General features: G+C 44.2%; 1 protein-coding gene across 1 annotated transcript; it reads left to right on the forward strand.

The window, feature by feature from the left end:
• Nucleotides 1–12,325: 12,325 nt before the first annotated feature.
• On the forward strand, nucleotides 12,326–19,473 carry gdnfa (glial cell derived neurotrophic factor a). Its single transcript, XM_034603041.1, has 3 exons — nucleotides 12,326–12,823; nucleotides 13,738–13,968; nucleotides 16,687–19,473. The coding sequence occupies exons 2-3, from the start codon at nucleotides 13,764–13,766 to the stop codon at nucleotides 17,244–17,246; spliced, it is 765 nt and encodes a 254-aa protein (XP_034458932.1). The 5' UTR covers nucleotides 12,326–12,823; nucleotides 13,738–13,763; the 3' UTR covers nucleotides 17,247–19,473.
• The last annotated feature ends 1,158 nt before the right edge of the window (nucleotides 19,474–20,631 follow it).

Below are 20,631 nucleotides of genomic sequence, written 5' to 3' on the forward strand. Positions count from 1 at the left end.
AAATACTCGTCTTTACATCAGTATAAAAAGGACTCAGTAACAGTACAGTAAATAAGGGCGGAGCTGTTGCTCATTTTGCACACATGGGGTGTGTTATGACCAAGACACTATTACATCACAGATCACTAAACACTCTCTCTTTCTCCTTTTCTCTCTCTCCTTCTCCCTTTCTCTCTCTCCTTCTCCCTTTCTCTCTCTCCTTCTCCCTTTCTCTCTCTCTCTTTCTCCTGCGTTATGTGAAAGCGCAAAACAAAAGTTGTCATGGGAGCTCTGAAACGTCCCGATGTCCCACACACAAGTGGGAGATTTAGTGTGCAGCTACTGTGAATGAGACGCATGTTGACAGACACTCGAAGGTACAAAAACGGGGCCCAGGTGTGGCATTCACACCCTGGCTCACTCCCACTGCCTAACTCCTTCTCTTCTTCCCTATCCATCCTCTTTTATTCCCTTGTCCGCATGCAGTGCAGAACAATGCGGCGCAGGCGGACGAGGGTGGAGGCCCATGACAGGACTGGTAACATGATGACACACCAAAGGCCAGGTGAGCAAAATCCCCCTCCGCAGTGGGACATGTGTCACAGTCCAGCCGCGTCGCCAAACCTTTATTGTGGTCTCGCGTCGCTCTCCTGTGGCCCGCTCCCCCCCCCCCCCCCCCCCCCCCGCGGCTGTAACGATGAAGCTCCCATCTGCTGTGGGGTCCCTGGTCTGTGTCTCTCTGAACTGATCCCTCACAGCGCTCTCCCCCTTTTGTCAGACGTGCCCGATCGCGTTTCACTCCTGACACCTCTGTGTTTTACATTTGCGACAGGTACCAAAGTTCCTCTGTTCTCAGAAGAAACGCGCTGGAAATACGATCGTGGCCCCTGCGCCCTTGTCCCCCTGGTGAAAACAGTATTTTGTTTTAAAGAGGAGAAAAAAAACTGTTCTAAAGGAATGCATGAGTGTGTTGATCCTCACTAAGAGTCAGATAATTGACCCCTCAGCTGACCTTTAATTTACCACAAAAGGGTTTGACGCTGAACGTTTGTGAAACTGAGCCTTTTTTCGCACATTTACAGACAGAACTCTTACAGTCTGAAATATTCAACCATTATCTTTATATTCACTTGTCACCGTCTGGCTCTCCATCCATCACCTGTCTGCCCACACACACATCCATCTCCATCTATCTGTCACATCCTGCCATTCAATCAATCAATCAATCAATCAAATTTTATTTGTATAGCCCATATTCACAAATCACAATTTGTCTCATAGGGCTTTAACATGGTGTGACATCCTCTGCCCTTAACCCTCAACAAGAGTAAGGAAAAACTACTTAAAAACCCTTTTAACAGGGAAAAAAGAACGTAGAAACCTCAGAGAGAGCCACATGTGAGGGATCCCTCTCCCAGGACGGACAGTAGTGCAATAGATGTCAAGTGTAAAGGAGAACATCAAGATAAAGGTTTTAGCAGCATTGATTAGGGTAAACATTTTGAAGTATAACTGAAGGTCAGTGAATTGGTGGATTAATGTCATTAATGGTCAAGTGTCTGAGGAGAAATACTATGTATCGAGCAGTCCTGCCGCAGTGTTCTCAGCTGCCGGGGCGCGTCAACGCTGCTGCCGGTGATTCTGCACACAAACTCGCCAATGCCAATTGTTGGTAACCTGAACCGACTCAGCATCCTAACCTGCAGCCGGCTCGCCTGTCACAGGTCAAAAAGACAGCTGGAGTGGTTTCAGACTCTGGGCTCAAACTGATAAAGTGTCTTGGAATGGGAGCGATGCGCGATACCAGGCCTGATTATCTTGTTCCAGTCCTGATAAAGTTCATCTGTTGTCGCCTGAGACGACTGATCGCTCGTCAACTTCCTTCCTTTAGGTTTGACGACTACATTTCTTCACTCATCTTTCAAAAATGTGTCAGTTTGCATTCTACGAAACTCCACTTTTTATTTTGCGCTTTGACGCCAGACAAAAAGTTTCGCCCCGGAGCAATTCAACATCTGACACCTGACCCTTGATCTGTGAACCCGCGTGTTTGTCTCCAGATACTTCAGCTATCAGTCAGACTCAAAAACAGCTCGTGAAAAAAGAGTCTCTCTGGCCCCGAATGACTCACTTTCTTGTTTCTTGGCCTTGGAGGTAAACGCCTCGGTGATTATTGAATGAACCTGACCTCCATTCTCTGATAAAGACGATAACAAACATGATTATCCCAGCATCTCTTTTCCTAATCGTCTGCTCTTTAATCAGCAGTTCACACTCGACAGTGTAGTCACTAATCCCTGTTAGATCACACACTCACATGCACACGCACACGCACACGCACACGCACACACACACACACACACACACGCACGCACACACAGGTTCACTGCTGTTTACTCTCTTTTTTTATATCCACCAGGATTAAACTGTGCTGTTACATTAGTTCACATCTGATTTTGCATTACATCTGATTTAACTCGGCATCCGAGGATCCACCTATTGTATCCAACCAGGAGCTGCTACTAATTTATTTGACCTTGGAAGTAAATTGACACTGCACGTCTACTTTCCCATAACCTCTACTCCCGAAGTGAACTGATTAGATTATCGTGGCATTACATCCAATTGTCTCCATGTACGCTCCGGGCCTGTTTGTTATTAGAAGCCACTTGTTATGTGCTCGGCATGAAACAAAGTTCAAGGTTGCCGCCGCGCTCCCTTCACCTCTCTTTTCATTGCGGGAGCGAGTATTTGTCTGTGGTGTGACGGCAACAATGAGTGCTAATGCTCCGCGGGTCTTTAGCGTGTCGAAGTGGTAATGTAATTTAATCAAACATGGGGGGGGGAAACGCCACATCCCGTTCAGCATAATCATGAGTCATATTTCTCAGGGCTGGAAAAGTTCGCCTCCCTTTTTCGATCCACATCTGTCCTTAATGGACTCAGACCGCCGAGGCCGCACCAGGAGTTTATACATTTTATCATGGGTGGCCCCAGTTAAAACCTGAACTTCCAACCCTGGCGGTGTGAGGCCTGCGTTCTGCTCACGGAGGTGTGCGTTTATCTGGAGTCAGCTCACGGGCGCTGGAGCATGACTGTGACTAACTCTGTGTGTTTGTAAACTTTAAGGTACATTACAGAATTATAACACGGTCATCCAATACTAACTGTTGTGTTAAAGCAGGGCCGAGTCAACTAGAACCACATTGCTATGACTTCTCGTGCAGAATTCATAATCCATGTTTAGCTTTTACTGTGTATTGTTTAACTATATCCTTCCTAACCTGGATATGTGAAAGTCACATTCAATTACTTTGAGGGAATATAATTTAAAAATGTAACAACTGTATCCACTGTTGTAATTATATCATCTTATGATAATAAGATCATCACTAGAACCCGACCGATGTGGATGTTTGGGGCCAATATAGGGAGTAAAACATTCCTGATTACTGATAAATCAGTACATAGATATAAATATATTAATTTAGGTAATGATTCCTAAGATGTCATTATTAAGTAATTATGACGATTATTATTTTATAGTTTAACCATAAACTTTATGATAAATAACTAGAAGTATAAAGAAAACACAAATGCAACCAGATACATAGAAGTTGAATTAAGAAAATTAACTTTAAAATGTGAAATTCAATCATAAAAGCACATCTTTTCTGTATCGTTTATTCCGTAAAATAAACGTTTTTTCATTGTTCATATCAGCAAATGTAAACAGAGACACAATATATCGTTGAAAATGATATTATAAATCAGTCGCGTTCTAATAATAAGTGCTCTTTAAACCAGTCGGCTACATATTTACATCGTCCTATTAATGTGTAGAATCCTAAATTAGATCTTGTCCTGCAGATGAATCAGGTTTGAGTCTGTTATTCAACTGGCTCCTGTCTCATATTTACAATTAGAGCAGTTTTCAAGGTGACTGCTCGATGTGATTTACATCAAAGGGACCACGTGCTCATTCTCCTGTGATCAACCGTCCAGTCTTCTGAGAGAGAGATACAATATCCTGTGGGTATTACTGACAGGGAGCATGATATGTGTGTGGGTGTGTGTGTGTGTTACTGTACACTTGTGTGTGTCACAGTGCCTGTGTGAGTGTGCCCCCTCACTCACAGGTCTAATGTATGAGTGTGAATGTGTGTCAAGGCATATTTATGCAAGCGGCTAACAGAAATACATCAAGGGGAACACACAGCTGTCTAGTGCCGTGTTTCTCAGGGTGTAAGACCTGAGATAAACCGTGGGACTCTTCCTGTTCAGTCGCTTCATTCTGATTTATCTTGGGTGAACCTGTACCCTGCAGGTTTTTCCTCTGCTTCTCTCCTCAGTGATCGGGCAGCGAACTTAGCAAGACCCACCGCGAGGCCACCGGATGGCTGCAGTGAAAGGGACCTGCTCTGATCTCGACACATACCAGGCTGGATTAGAACGGGGAACCAGAGCAGAAACAGGATCCGACCCTCTCTGCTGTCACTCCCTAACCCTGCCGCTCCTTCCCACAGACATCCTCAACACTTCCTCCTCCAATTAGAGTGACCTTGTTTCATCGGAGACGAGGAAAGCTTTGTGGGAGTCCAGAGCCGGCTTCGTGCACCGCGCTTGTAGCCGGGCTGGCGTGCTCGCAGCCTTGAAGGCTAGAGGTTATCATCAAAATAGCTCAGTTTGAATCTGTAAGCTGATACGGACACATAAAAAAAAACAGACAACAAGCGACGTAACCGTGCCCCTTCCCCAGGGGGCTTTTCATCTTTGCCCAGTGGTCGTGATCAGCACTTATCCAGCCCTGTTTGTTTTGTAACACAGTAGCAGGGGGCCCCTGGCGGACACTCTTTGAATGTTAAAAAGCGTAAAGCCAGCATAGAGTCTGACATTGTGCCACCTTGGGGAGGAGCGCTGGTAACTCACATGTCTCCTCTTCGATAAGCGGCGCCACTGACAGCTGACGAAAGAGGGGCTGAAGCAAGGGATTCGAGCAACTCTATCAGTCCAACCGCAGACGCTCATGCTGCGTCTGCAGCCGCAGGGCTGTGTGTGTGTTTGGACATATGGCCAACCACACAATGTACAATACACACATGCATTTCTGCAGAAATTCCTTGTTTCAATTCGTCTTTTGTGGCGCGGACAGCTGAGCACAGGCTCTCCTGGAGGTTTTCAGGGTTTGGGCAGAGGCCAAGCCGTCCCAAGTGCATCTCAGGGAGTTCATGCATGTTTCCCACCTGTCCAGCCCTTCACACTTGGGGAAAAATATTCCCCAAATCCTACATCATTATTTCTGAACAGCACTGTTGTAAATGCTCAGCACATCAATAACTTTAACAGCAGCCACGTCCAGTCGAAGGACCTTAAATTAGTCATTTCTATCGTCAGTGATCTGTAGCCTTATTGGATTCTCATTTACTCATGTGGTGATAATTCAACCTTGACTATTAATAAGTTGTCTACAGCATGAAGCTATAGCTATGTATGAACAGGCGTGCATTTAGCTTTTACAGTCTTTAAGAATCATTTTAATTTCATAACGGTTCAAATCAGACCATGAAGTTGAGTTATTATGGTTACATCAGTCCACCGTCCACTCTGGAGGAGAGCACACCATAAAATGGGCATAATGTAATTATATATAGTGCCATCATGGGTCTGAAAGGACATGTGGTTTTTAAATGGCTCCTTGTACACTTTTAGTATCTGTGTTTAACCTTCCTCACTTCCTCCCTTCTATTTATAAGAGTGTCATAGTCCTGCTGCACTTTGATAGTACCAAGTGATCTCATTTACACACACACATTGCACACACTCACCCACAGGCACAGTTACACACACACACACACACACGCTGTCGCGACCACATATTTTGCACACATACAATCTATGTGCGAATGATGCCAACAAATACTCATAAAATGTTTGTGCAATGAGTGAAACAGATGGAAATAACCGCACCGGGCGCCACAATAGCCGAGCATTTTGGCAGCGGGCCACGGCTGAATTGTAGCATGTCCTAATGGATCAGCTGAAAGCTATGTGAATCCTTCAGTATCGGCCCCGACTACCTGCTCTCTGCCTCTGCAGCTCTGTGCCAGGGCTGATCCGGGGCTCAGTGCCCGCTGACAGCCGAGCTCACTCTGGCAAACAACCGGCACTTCTGACTGAGTAAATGTACTTAATTACATCCCCACACTGTCAAATACTAGAGTCCGAAACAAAATCAACAACAAGCAACACGGGGTGAGCTCCTGCTTTGCTGGGATTGATTTTTTTTCCCGCCACATATACCAGAGCACATATCTCCACCAGGGCCCAACAGTCCCTTCATTTCATTGATTTATTTATAAGGACAACATACATTAATGAACATTTAAATAACAATATAGCAAAAGTATGCCAGATTTCTTTTTGTTTTTTATCAAGAACCAAATGGGAAAAATCCTTTTCTCGCAATGTTAAAGAATGTGATACAAATTCCTTTATCCACTTCTTTTTCCAGATCCATCCCAGAATCTAATGGGTTCTTTCTTGGCCCGTCCGGCCCCCTAAAGTTTTGTGGAAATCCGTACAACAAACAAACAAAAAAAATCTAACCAACCAACTAGAATGGCACTCATTAGAGCGCATACCTCCGCCAAAGCCCAGTCCCCTTAAATTCAATCAAGCTGCACCAAATTGCACACAGGCACAGATATCAGTTCCCCAAACATGCCTGATTATTTCCATCCATCAATTATTCTTTGAGAAATCAACCAAAATGTTGAAAAAATTACTCTATCTCACAACGTTAATTAAAATAAAAGAAAGATCCTTTTTCCGCCCCTTGATCAGTCTGGTAGTTTTTGAGTAATCCTGAAAACCATCAAACAAACAAAGGTACTTGGCCGAGGTAATAAACAGAACCTGTTCAGTATAAGTGGTTTGTTTTTTGTTTCTTTTTGAGCAAGAGTTCAGCAAAATACTGGAAATGTCTAATGTGGATCATGGTCAATATTTTACGATAATAACCACAAAAAGCTGAGTTCCTGCTGCTTTTTCAAACTGAACTGTGCAGAGGGCTACACACTAAAACAAAGTCACTGTCCTTTTCCCTGAGTTGTTTTGACACGAGGTGTGCTCATGACAACATCTACATTTTGTATGTATTGTGTTTAAAACGAGGCCCACTCTGTTCTAATCGGCCCAAACATACACAGGCAAACACACCGACACCACCACCCGGCACAGTGCACGCTGTTTTAATCTTAGCCTGTCATCAGCGTGTCACAACAGAAACATCAGGCTGAGAGGAGACTACCCAGCATGCTCTGCTGCTGTCAGCCATCCATTATTCTATTTCTGCAACTGGGCCTTTGTTGTGAAATTAGATTTTCTAAATAAACTGTCAAGCTAACTACCGACGACATTGTATCAATCGTATCCCTGATTCAAGTCGTGTTTGTGGGTCAGACACAAGTTTAAAAACACTAATCAGTCAAACCAGAAAAATGGAATGGCTCTCAATACACTGGCCAAGGGCCAAACACTCAATCAACTAAAATCAATCAATGTGCACCAAAATGTATTATTATTTTCCATCAAGAAGCATGAATTGTTTTCTGAGAAGTCGGTGTAAATGTATAGAAAATGTTCCATCTCACAATGTTACAGAAAGAGAAAACAAAAAAGCCTTTGTCGGGGATCCCCGCCAAAATTGAACGGGTACTTTCTTGGCCCATGTTCATCTTTCCACCAAGTTTCATGGAAATCCGTTGAGTAGTTCTTGCGTAATCCTGCTGACAAACAAACCAACAAACCAACAAACAAATGGACACGGGTGAAAACATAACCTCCTTGGCGAAGGTAGTATTGTCATATTTCAGTTGCTGTTTGTTTTCCATCGATTTGCTCACTGAGTGTTGCATCATCTTTGTGGACATTGTGCGTTGCACTTCATTAAAAAACACATTGTTAAGTTGGAATGAAACATTTGAAACAAGCCTACAGATGTCTGGCTCTTACTGCATTTCACACGCAACAGTGACTCAGACTGAGGAGGCAGAAAGCACATGAACCAAACCACGAACAGGTTGCCAAGTGTTAACATATCACTGGGATCTTAAATACGATAATTTAAACACAAGTCATTATCAAGGGATGTAACACACACAGGGGGACGGGATTCGCCGAAGACGTCTAGGGAGAAAAAGAGATTAGCCGTGCGTGACATTTGTTTCCTATTAATCTTTTACAATTCTCTATTAAAGCGAAAGCAGCTGCAGTGATCTGGATTGTTTGTGCGAGTGTTGTTATATGTTCATATAAACTCTGAGGGGAGTCATTGTTATTTTCCTCTGAGTGCCCTGTCAGCGCTCTGCAGAGTCCTGACATCAAAAATGGAGACTCCGGCCCCGTCAAGCCGCACAAATAATGAAAGAACGCTCTTCTCGCGCGGGTGACGAGTGTCTTCCTCACACCCCATGTGGTGGTGATTCACTCGGCTTACTCACGTTACTCCTGCAAACAAATTAATATTTATTATAGTCGCTGAAGTATTCAGGCCCGCAGGGACCTGTGACACCCTGCGGCCTGAGCAGCGCTCGCACATAAAGGAGCTCTCTGAGATTGTTCTATTTTCAGTGACCATTATCTTCACAACTCCGGCTGCATGAGACAGAGGAGGGTCACAGAGGAATCCTGTGGTGAGTCTGCTGGAGATATCCATAAACAATATGGCCTCTGTCTGACATGGCTCTGAGCAGGCTGTGTCCTAAACTAGCCTGACGTGCCGTGTCATATGCACTGACATAAAAATATCTCCTATGTGAAACGTCCCACAGTTAACCAGACATCTAATACATTTTATGGTGCCAAGTAAATTGTCATAAGTAAGAAACCGCTATGGGGAATGAGGAGATGCATCTACTATTACAGAGATGTGGCCGAGGTATTACTTATGGCTGCCGGTAAGTAAGGATTGTTTTAATTATGAGATGTTCTGCCCATTATGTCTATAGGTCTATAAGTGAGATAGTGTAATATTCCCCTGAGCTACAGGTGATGACACAGCTCAAAATGTTCAGTCTGTTACAGTAGAAGACGAGTAAAAGCCAATTCATTTCAAGCATTTTTAAAACTAAAATTGAAATTTGTATTTTAATTAAAATGTCCCATTAAATTCCACTCACTGATAGGTATTAGTTCCCTAAAATTGCCTGATTGTTTTCATCAAGATCCATGAATTATTCTCTAAGAAATTGGTGAATATCCCCCCCCCAAAAAAAACACCCTGGAAGTGTTAAAGAAAGTGAGAAAAAAAAATTCCTGGATCTGTCTTTGTGCAGATCAGCTCCAACAACTGATGGTTTATTTCTTGTCTTACACCAATTTATTTTGAAATCCTTGCAGGAGGTTTTGCGTAATCCTGCAGAAAAACAAACAAATTGGGGCAAAGACTGAAAATACTAACTCTGTGATTTTCCTTTACAAAAACAAGAGATCAGTCAAATTAACACAGCAAATGCAGCATAATTACAATATATCCTCCACATCATGCTCTTCCTTTGAGGGTGGCGGGAGGGGGCCAAAGCCAATATTAAAATACATACGTATAAATATTTACATATAGTGTGATTTTCAAACATTTGCAATTTTAATCTGTCAATAATTGCTGTATTATCATCACCTTATTAGAGAGATTACAGCTTTTCACATGTTTGATAAATATACAGTATAGTACTTATTTCTTAATGGTTTGAAATATGAAACACTTACAAAGGAAAGAACATGACCTGGCATTGTGTTCTTTACCAATTCATTTCGTGTAGGTAGATAATACGTGATTGTAAATGAAAGTACATTTGACACTAGTCATACAATATTGAACACACAAAATCCACAGAATATAACCTCCTCATCTCCCAGTGAACTTAGAACAACCTTGAAGAACCACAGGGCTGCTGCCTTTAAAACAGCAGTCTTTGAATATAATCGGCCATATGCCCGTTCACATTACATTCATGCTTTGAGCCTGTTTACATAAGCAGCGATTTCCTTTCCGCTAATTCTCTTGACCAGTTTATTCTTGCCCGAGCTAATGGGACACTGGAGGCTATCCCAGCATGCGCTGGTGGGCGAAACATCACAGAGAGACAGAATTAATTTTTCGGAGTAAGAGATTAAGGAGGTACAGCGAAAGAGAAAGATCATTTAAGTCATATCTTAATATCACAAGTAAAAGCTTGTCGTCAATGCTTTCTTCATATTATGTTAAGAGCTTTTCATGTGGAAATTATCAAGGGAGGAAGAAGAGATAAACATATAAGGTGGAAACAGACTCTAAATGTGAAAATGCAGAATCTGTTGCAGAGGGACAAGATTTTTGGGGCCGGATGTCTTCTGGTTGATGTTTCTAGTTTGACCAATCACGTCTGAGCAGGCTTCGGTTAGCGAGAGGAAAAGAGGCGGACCATATTGACCGAAATGCATCGGCTATCGGCTTTAAAATGCATTCATATGCAGATAGCTATAAATACAGATTAGCGAAAATGTTGCCTGGACCTAAAACACCTACAAAAAGTATCGCTTTTGTTTTGTGTGGAGAAACGTTTGACCTGTGTGATAAAAGAAATTTGCACTCCAAGAAATTAGAGTGCAAACGGGGAACTGAGGACGGGGTCTTGTCCCAGATATGCGCTGTCAACATGCCCCAAAATAACAGCCATTGCAACCAGAGATTAATTTGTCATCAGATCTTAGCCAATGGTCTCCAAGATTGTAATCATTAGAGCATTTCTGGCTCAACACATTGGTTATTTGGTCCCATTATACAGGGAGTATATGCTCCTTTAACACTGGGATAATGGCAGGAGGCAGTTTCAGCTTTACTGAGACTGTACTGTCAAACACTCAAGGTCAAATCTGTGTCACCCTGTGGAAGTAATGAAGAGACAGTGTGAGTCAGGACTAAGTTTCCATCAAGTTTCCAACAGACAGGAGACGGATTCAGGTGGTTGCATCACGACAAAATGAAACATTGATGATTGTCAGTCGATACAATGAAAACGCATGTGAGGACATGACAAAGAGGAATCCATACAATAAGGACTTGGCTCAGGACCGTGCACATTCTTTAAGAATGGGGCAGGGCGTGTAGAAAATGCATGAAAGAAAAGACGTGTATTGACAAGACGTTTAGGCCCAAAAGAAAACAACTAAGGAGCCTTAATAGCAGAGGATAACAGATAAGTCCGCGTGGATTTAAAGTGTCAGTGCTGGGATTTCCATCCTTTTATCCAACAGCCATCTAGCAGCATTTTCTCGTGTTAAATTAAAACCAGAGCTCTTTCTTGGAAAAGTTTGTTGGAAGGAGCCCGAGCTCTCTTCTGGCACCGAGCACAAAAAATGACTTTAATAGTTAAAGGACTGGGTGACGTGTGGAATTCAGTTGTGCGGAAGATGAAAGCTTTGTGAATCATGAGGGGTGATGGAGAGGCTTTAGCTGCTGCGTGCGTGCGTGCGTGTGTGTGTGTGTGTGTGTGTGTGTGTGTGTGTGTGTGTGTGTGTGTGCTCGCGCGTGCAGGTGTCGCCTCGGGCCCACCTTGACAAGAACCTGCGCATTGAACGAGCTCTCGATCCAAGTTGCGCGTGAGCTTTTAATGCGTTTGGAGTGGAGCGCATTGCAAACGGGGTTATTACAACAAACCACGGTGTCCTCCGGGAGCCTCCTCGCCCGGGGTTTGAACACGTTGTGGTAAATAGCAGGTGAAGTGGGACTCTCGTATCTGAGATGTGTGCAGCCATCAGACGGAACCTGACACCGGTGTGCACAGAGCGCGCGGATCGGGTTGGAAACACGCATCGCAACAGAACATCTCCAAATCGCATTCCGCATACTGAAATCTAACCCGAGGACATCAGGATGTGTGACATAATCCCCAAGACATCTGAAAACCGCGCTCCTCCAAACGGGGGCTCCAGGGGTGGTTCGGGACAGACATGCGGACCTCTTGTTATTCACTGTTTGCTCTTGCAGGGGGAATCTATAAAAGAGGGGCGGACACCAACTGCCCCCGAACGTCAGAGCGCACAACTATAAATCTCTCCAAACCGCCCTCTGCGCGCGGTGCGTTGTTATGCGCAGACATCTGTCCCGCTTCAGTCCAGCATGAGGAGGAGGACGCGTGTGGAAACCCTTCGAGCTGCATAGACACTACCTGACCTGGAGAGAAAAATGGAGAATAAACACCCCCATCTGTGCTGTGAACCCTGTCGAGATACCGCAAACTGTTGGCGATTATGAGTTTCTAACGCACTCCTGGATATATCCACGCTGCTGCTGCTGCTGCTTGCAGAGAAGAGTTTGTTTCCCTCTGGGAAAGCGGACACCTTTTTGCGCCTCGCTCATGCGCCTGGAGACGCTGATGTCTTCATTGGACTCCTTTCACTGGGAGATGGTGGATCTCTCTCGGATTTCCAACGTGGAAACGTAGCATCCAATTAATCAGCGACTGCAACTGGAGCCAGCGAGGCGCAGTGGCACTCGGTGGGCGCTCTTCAACACCTACCTTTGGACTCCGAACGTGTGGACAGACGCATGGTTCGGTCGGTGCGCTGGATCGGAGTACACGCAACCCACACCTGGCGCACCGTCTCAGCTTTATTTCCCTTTCCCTATTCCCGGACACAGACTGAATTTCAACACGTTTCGAGGAACTTTTAGTTTTGGATTGCGGCCGCTGAAACGATTCATTGCAGCTGAATCAGCTCGGGACACTCAATGAGTCGCGTTTACTGTTTGGATTTTAACGCCAACAGCCGAGCGAGTTCCAGGGCTGCATGGGCCGTATTTAAAGTAAGCGAAGCCTTAATGTTTGCACAATTTCACATTTTTCATATCCTTCGATTATCTTGTGCGTAAAGTACAAAAAAAAAAAAAGGCGCTTCACTTCCAGTGGTTCTCGCTGAAATAACAAACCGACACGGAAAATGCAACTTGTGCTTGTGTATGTCAGTTGCTGGGACTTTTTGCGTTGCATGTTAAAGCCCAGTATTTATCCATGCATGGCTGTTTAGGTTTACTGCAGACTCAACATGCCATTAGACGGAGTCACGTAAGCTTTGGGGATCGCCATCTGGCCAACTCGCACCATTATTTAGGCTATCGGTGCCAATCTTTTTGGTGCGTGCTTTAACCAACGCATTTCGTGTGTGTGTGTATGTATGTGTGTGTGTTAGAGGCGCACCCTCCTGATATCACAGCAGCAGGAATGTATCATCTTATAATCCCACAGTCTGACAAATAAATAAATAAACAATCAAGTACATAGCGAGCTGCTGATTAATCATAAATCTTTGTAATTTTTCAGGAAAATGCGGCACTTTTACGCAGTTTTACGCATTAGTTTTATCATTCTCTCCATTTTCTGCTTCTATATTTTGAGGATATCTTGACTTCACAATGCACATTAAAGTAATTTTTTGATTCATTCTTTATAGTAGGTTCACACTGATATTCATGTTTACAGCAACACTACAGAACAAAGTGTGGATCAAAGTCTCTTGACATGATGGCACATAGTTATTAATATAGAATGAGTCAGTGGCGCTCTGGCCACATCACTTTGATGACTTCATTACAAACAAAAGTTGGCCTGCACCCAGAGCACGCTAGGAATTTTTTTGGTTCTAATGTTTAGTTTGTTTCTAACCAGTTAGTTTTATCACTTTGTTTCCAATAAAACATCCCCTCTGATTTATTTTTCACAGCTTTCTTCACAGGAACTGAGTCTAAGATGAAGTTATGGGATGTTTTGGCCACGTGTTTGTTGCTCCTGAGCTCTGCTGCTACACGGCCTCTCTACCAAAACACTCAGCCCGCCAAGAGGACTTACTTCCCCAGCAGCTACAGTGATTCCACGTCCCTGTCTGTGGAGGACGAAGAGCCAGCGTTCCAGCGTGAAGACCACAACCTGCAGGAGATCTCCATGGAGAATCAATGTAAGGCTCCACGGTTGTGTTTTGACAGCTATCTTTTGTGGTGTGATGTCCCTGTGAGAGGCACTTGAATGGTTGGTAATTGGCTTGTGCGAAAAACATGCACCGAACCATTCAAACGTCAGGGGAGAAGGGAAATCTCACATTTGTTTTGTCTTATTGTCATTCACAGCTATGTGTTGATTCTTGACACCACGTATATTTTAAACCAGGGCAGCTCCGACTGTAACACAGTTGCTTTGCGGGACAAGTAATTTGGCCCTTCCTGGACTAATTACACTTGAGAAACAGCGTGTAAAGTGATATGCACCTGGGGTTAGCCACCAGTGGAGAGTCCCTCATTGATAACGCTCTCAGTCGGGCAGGTTATCAGTAGGAAGATCTTAATTTGTGTTTTATTGCTGCTGTGGTTTACATAGAGTGGTGTCAAAACAAGCCAGCGACAATGAATTAAAGTAGGACCAGCTCCAAGTGTTTTCCCTTCTCCCTGTGTTTACGCTCACCTCTGCGACTGGAGAGACCCCCCCCCCCCCGATGTTTACCCGTCTGTCAGAAAGTCAGGAATCATGGCGTGTTTGGAAGCGAAGCAGGTCGCAGGGACTTTCAGGGCAGTGGCTGGACAACACCGGGGGAGTTTCACACATCGAGAGAGAGTTCTGTGTTTATGTTCATTTCAACAGCGACAGTGGGCAGGAATTTATTTTGTTTGGATCAGCGCGGCGTTGTATCATCTTCACGCAGATGTAAATGCTGCCAAGAACTAGATAAGGAATGGAACATTTAGACGAATGTTTGTCCCGCCACCTCATCTTCTGTTTGGAGCCGCGGTGACATCACTGATCTGCTGTGTAACCCAAGACCATTAACTATGCACTAATAGTGTAAACAACACTGTGGCTCCAAGTGGGGACGGGGTCTTTAGTTTTTGCGTGTAAAGTCAGAAAGCGGTTACGACTTCACACAAAATCTACGACAACAGTTGCACAAATAGCCAAGGAACATGTTTTGTAATTTAAAAAACAAGTATTTACTATGCACAAGTTGCATCACGAGTTCCCTCTGTCTGCTGCCACCAGTCCGGCCTGTCAGCAGGTGTACACTGTAGCCACCCGGCCTGTCAGGTGACACACAATAGGCCGGCGCTCGGCCAGAACAGAACAGGTAAGAGAGAAGAGATAGGTGACACTGCAACAAAGGGGCCGGCGTCGACCACAACGCCACCTGCCAGACATCACACCCTACTGACACACATACGGCACGACGACGCACAACCGTATACTGACTCACTCACACACACGTGCACGCACAACGCTAATGTAATTAGACTCCGGGTAATTGACTTAATCTCAGAACAATACGTCTTCATGAGCTTCATACATAGTTTATCGTTGCCAGACCTGCGGGCGTCGGAGTCGGAGCGACGTATCTCCTTAATGGAATCAACATGTAACAAAGGAGGGTCCAAGGCTTTCTGTCAGTCCTGCTCGGAGCAGATGGTGCAGAGCTGTGCCGCTGCATGTTTTGAGTTTCAGGCAGGCTACAATCTGCTCCGTCTAAACGACTCAAAGCACGTGATTCCTTTTTTTATTCAGACTTTGAAGTCTCCGCTTTCTAAATGTGCATCCGTCATAGATTGAAATGACTTGAAGTACGATGTCACACTGCATCTCTCTTGGTGGTTTAATTGGCCTGTGTGTACTTTATCAATACAGGCAACCGCTATGTGTGAAACTGCTTTAATAGACTGAAACAGAAACCTGATGAAGTAGTTATTTCACACGCATATATTTCCTTTCTTTCTGGCTTATGGCAAATCTGAAAATTGAACTGACAACACCCTCTGACCTTCACCCTCCTTATCATCCTCCCCAGAGTTGTCTCAGAGGAGAGAGAGGAGTTAAATCAGGGCACGTGCACCTTTACTAGAACTACCCTGGACTCTTTGTGCATTCCTCCGCTCGAGACTTATCTATAAATCATCGTGCACGGTTGCTGATCTGCACATTTCTGAGTATTTATAGACATTATCTGTATATGTGTCCATGCATGTGTTTGGACACTTTACCGTCCACATGCTGGCTGACCACGAGTATGTTGAGTCAACAACAACGTACAGTATTCTTTACTGCGTTTTTGTAGTTCTACATGCAATGCACACATCTGCCTTTGTACTTTTTGGGAAATGCGCAAATTCACTTTCTGGCAAAGAATTATTATGCAAAGATCAATAGTTGTGTCTTATGTTTCCATTCAACATAAGAATGAGCAGCTGTGATTTTTTTCACTTGGGTTTTTGTACGGATTAAACAAATGAGACATAATCAGTTATCTTTAGAGTTGTTGGTAGGCAGATGGTTTTTCAACTGTACTTTGAGCCAGGCTAGTCATTTACCTTTGATTACAGTCTTTGTGCTAAGCTAAGCTAATGGGCTGTTGGCACAGATGAATGGTGTAAACCTTCTCAGCGAATTCTCTGCCATGAAGCAAATAATCAAATTTCCTTTAAAAAAAGCTATTCCATTAAGTGAATACTTCTATTATTTCATATATTTAAACTGATATTTAAATTTTGAATGAATGACTGAGTACATGATGCCATTCTGCAATAATACAAAAGACAAAACAAAGACACTAGAGAAAAAAAATGTTTTTGTATATTGTGTATATGTCCAACTTTACTAAAATGTAATACAAAATTATTGTATCTTCTGTATCTTCCAGATGACATCGCGGGTCTCTATCCAGAGAAGTTTGACGACGTAATGGATTTTATCGAGGCTACCATCGGCCGACTCCGGAGATCGTCGGATCCCAGTGGCGGCTCCAGGGGCCGGAAGGAGCAGAGACAGAGGGGAGCAGCAAACACGGGCGGCACGAGGGGCGAGGGGAGAGGACACGGCGACAGGAGGCGGGGCCGGGGGCGAGGGGGCAGCCGAGGTGGCAAAGGGGGCCGAGGCGAGAGGGGACGGGAGAGGATATCGGTGCAGACCCGAGGCTGCTTGCTGAAGGAGGTCCATCTCAATGTGACGGACTTGGGGCTGGGCTACCAGACTAAGGAGGAGCTGATCTTCCGCTACTGCAGCGGCCCCTGCGTCGAGGCCGAGACCAACTACGACAAGATCCTGAACAACCTCACGCACAACAAGAAGCTGGACAAGGACACGCCCTCCCGCACCTGCTGTCGACCGATCTCGTTCGATGACGACTTGTCTTTCCTGGACGACAACGTTGTGTATCACACACTGAAGAAGCACTCTGCAAGGAAGTGTGGCTGTGTCTGAGGAGGCCTCACCGACAATGACAGACACTTAGCGTCAGTGAACCAAGGATCACCTTTACAAAGAGAGGGATGGAAGAGGAAGGGAATCGTCTCTTCACACTCAGTCGTCCAGATGCCCTGAGCAGTGTGTGACTGTTCAGACACAAGCAGACATGAATCAGCTGTTCACCAGAAGAACGCAGAAGAATCAGTACTGTTACACTAAAGACGGGAGAAAATCGAATGACTTTCTTTGGCTCGTTTTCCTGAAGAATTCATTTTACAGTGAAAGTTTTCCTTCACCTCCTCCAAAGACTGCGGACGGACGCAGAGATTTGAGGAGTCAAATATTTGCTGGTCAGCTGCAGTCAGATTTACCTCCACTGCTCAGTCTGGCTATCGACATTTACATTCACAGCCAAGTGATAAGAGAAATACCGCACCGGGTTTCAGCAAAGACTTTTTGGTGCAACGCATTCAGATAAAATCCAGTCATATATATATAAATATATATATATACACGTGTGTGTAAGAGGTATATTTATTAAGATGGAATTAACTTATTGTTATTTATTTCAAACCATTTTATGAAAGAAAATGTCAGTTTTCCTATTTATTTAAACGCTTTGTTTGTCCTGGACGGTGCCAAAGTGGAGCAATTTCTCATGACAACTATCTTACTCCATAACTGCTAAACACACACAATCCTAAAAAGGCTTCTTGGCTTCACTTAGATTCCAGGGTTTCTCAATTCGTGAGTCCAGAAAATAGAATTAGTCTAAAATAGGAAAAGTTAAAGGAGTGTAGAAAGAGACGGAGGAAGGGACCAATAGAAGATGTAGATTGAAGTGATCTGTTGTTGTGGAGTGTTCTTAGGGACGGCAGGGTAGTTTTTTTAATTTTATTTAGAGACAATTCACCTCATTTTCACCCACACGTGTAGTCGGGGGACTCTCTCATCATCCACATCGTTTTACTGTATGTTTACAAGGAGGCTGCTGTTTATTTGCAAAGTCATCCGAATGAAATAATCCAGGATAGATCCAATGTCACACCAGTCGTCTCTCTGAGGATCTGCAGGTGCCTTTCAGGAACTATCCTTTGAGTCACGGAGTACAGAAGCTGCTAGAATAGCTGCCCATCAGTGTCCGTTACCCGAAACCTCACTCTGGCCTCGCACCAAGTCTCAGCAAAGGCTTTGCAGCGGTTGCCGTCCCGATAGGCTTTAAAGTTCACGGGGCGGCCTGTGTTTCTGTCTCGGCTCTGACAGACAGGTCTTACTCCCTGAAAAGGGGATTTGAAAGCGATCCTCTCATTTGAGTCTTAACCAAATATCCCCGTCGGCAGAGGCATTTTTGGTGACAGCAGTTTAAGGACGATCTAGCTACTGTAAACTGATGTAAATATCTGAAGAGCAGACGTTTCCACAGGAGAATATGAAGACAATGGGTCGGCTCAGTTTCTTTCCACAGAACTCGAGTCGAGTTTATGCCCAAACTCGAGCAGAAATACACATCCAGGAAAACAGGAGGCTCTTTAAAAGCATGTTGCTGTGCCCATCGAGACCCGTGGTTTTAAGTGGAACAAAGAGAGCCCTCGGGTAGGTCTTGATGTTAGCACGGATTAGGGACCAAGGTATCTGTGCCCACCCAGCAGCAAGCAAGCCAGCTTTACTGTGTAATCCCCCTGCAAACAGAACAAATCCACTGCATCAGGCTGAATTTAGGCCAAATACTACATAGAGGGAGAAAAAAAACACTCCAGCTTTTATCGCAGCATACCTCATCAATTGGATCATCTTCCCCTTTAACAACTGATTTGTGCGTAAGCCTTTCCAGATGAGAATGTGCAGTTAGGAGATTTCCCAGAAGCCTCGGAGCACCTCGCCACTCCTCGACGTACCATACGTTAAAGTGTGTAAACTGTGACCAGCCGTCCTCTCATCGTCACCACTTTGTTTTCGCTCAACTGCTCCTCTGCGATTAGTCCTTTTCGTTTTCACGCAAGGGTTAACAAGCAAAAAAAGATGAAGATGCGAAGGAATCCTCAGTGTTAATATAAGAAGAAGGGATTTCCTCTGTGTTCGCTCCTTAATGTGTTTTAACACCTCTGTGGGGAAAAGAAAAGAAAGAAACCTGTCATGTCGTCTCACTTGTTTTGTGTTACAGAACCAAAGCTCTCGGCAAACTTTATTTTTGTACAATATTCATTTTATAACTTTTTACAGAATTAAACTTGTTTCTATTAAATGACTGTGTCTCCTGGTATCCTGCCATGCACAACACTGGCTCCGGTGCCAGATGGGGCTAATTTTGCCCGGGACGTGTTTACACGAGCATTGTGCAAAATTGGGGGTGAAAATGTGGGTTAAATGGAGGATGGTTTGAGCGATGGCCTGTACGCTGCGGCCGTCCCCTCCTGTTCTGCATTCCTGAACGCCAGCCCAGGGTCGTACAGTAAACAAAAGCGAGCGGGAAAGCGCCACTGAGCTGTAAATCAAAGCGCTCGCGAATGTTTCCACTGTGCGAGAAAGATATGTAAATGCTGATGAGAAAACGGCAGCAGAGGTGCAGACAGTGAGTCAGTGAGCAGGGGCTCAAGGTGTGTATGCGATGTATAGATGAGGCTCTACAAGAGCTATATAGGGGAAAGTCCATTTCTATTCTTGTCATAGAAAAAAAGTCCATATGTCCATTTGCAAATCTTTAGGCCTCAAAGTACTGACAATTAGAATAATGCAGTATTTCAACATGTCTTAACGTTTTCTTGCATCACTGAGAACAAGTTGTTTCAATTCTGAAGACTTGTTTTCATCCTCATTTTAACGACTTAAAGAAAAGGTGTTAAGTGCTGAAAACCACGGAGCCCATTTGTTTTAGGATGTGAGAAAATCTTGTGTAGTAATTCGGTTAAACTGGGAGGTAGAACTGGAAAACTGCACAAGTTAAAATACTGTTACTGAAATGAAATCTTTACTTAAGCAGAAGTCAAATTAATTGTTTACATCTTTATAGTGGGGGGGTTTAAACTTGTTATATAGTGATAATAGTGATATAAGGCTACCAGGTGGATGTACATTACTGTTACAATGCAGATAAGTAGTTCCAGGTTAGAACTGCACCAAAAGCAACCAATAAATTCAAGTCATGCACTTTGTAGCCTGTGCATATAATATATTTAAGTGAGAGTCCATGGACAGCACAGTGTGTCCACATACCTTTATGTATAAGGCAGAACACTACATCGCTAAGCAACGCAGAAGTTAATGACGCTCTCCTCTGTACAGTGAGTTGAAGTCATTAGCTGCTCACACCCGTCTGAACGTCAATATGTCCTCAAGTCTCCACTACGTCCTGCTGAAGGACACAGCGTGAGGGTCTCAGCGTTTTGTCAGTCCCAGCATGCAC

This window comes from Hippoglossus hippoglossus, chromosome 12 (genome assembly GCF_009819705.1).
Source record: "Hippoglossus hippoglossus isolate fHipHip1 chromosome 12, fHipHip1.pri, whole genome shotgun sequence".
Lineage (NCBI taxonomy): Eukaryota > Metazoa > Chordata > Actinopteri > Pleuronectiformes > Pleuronectidae > Hippoglossus > Hippoglossus hippoglossus.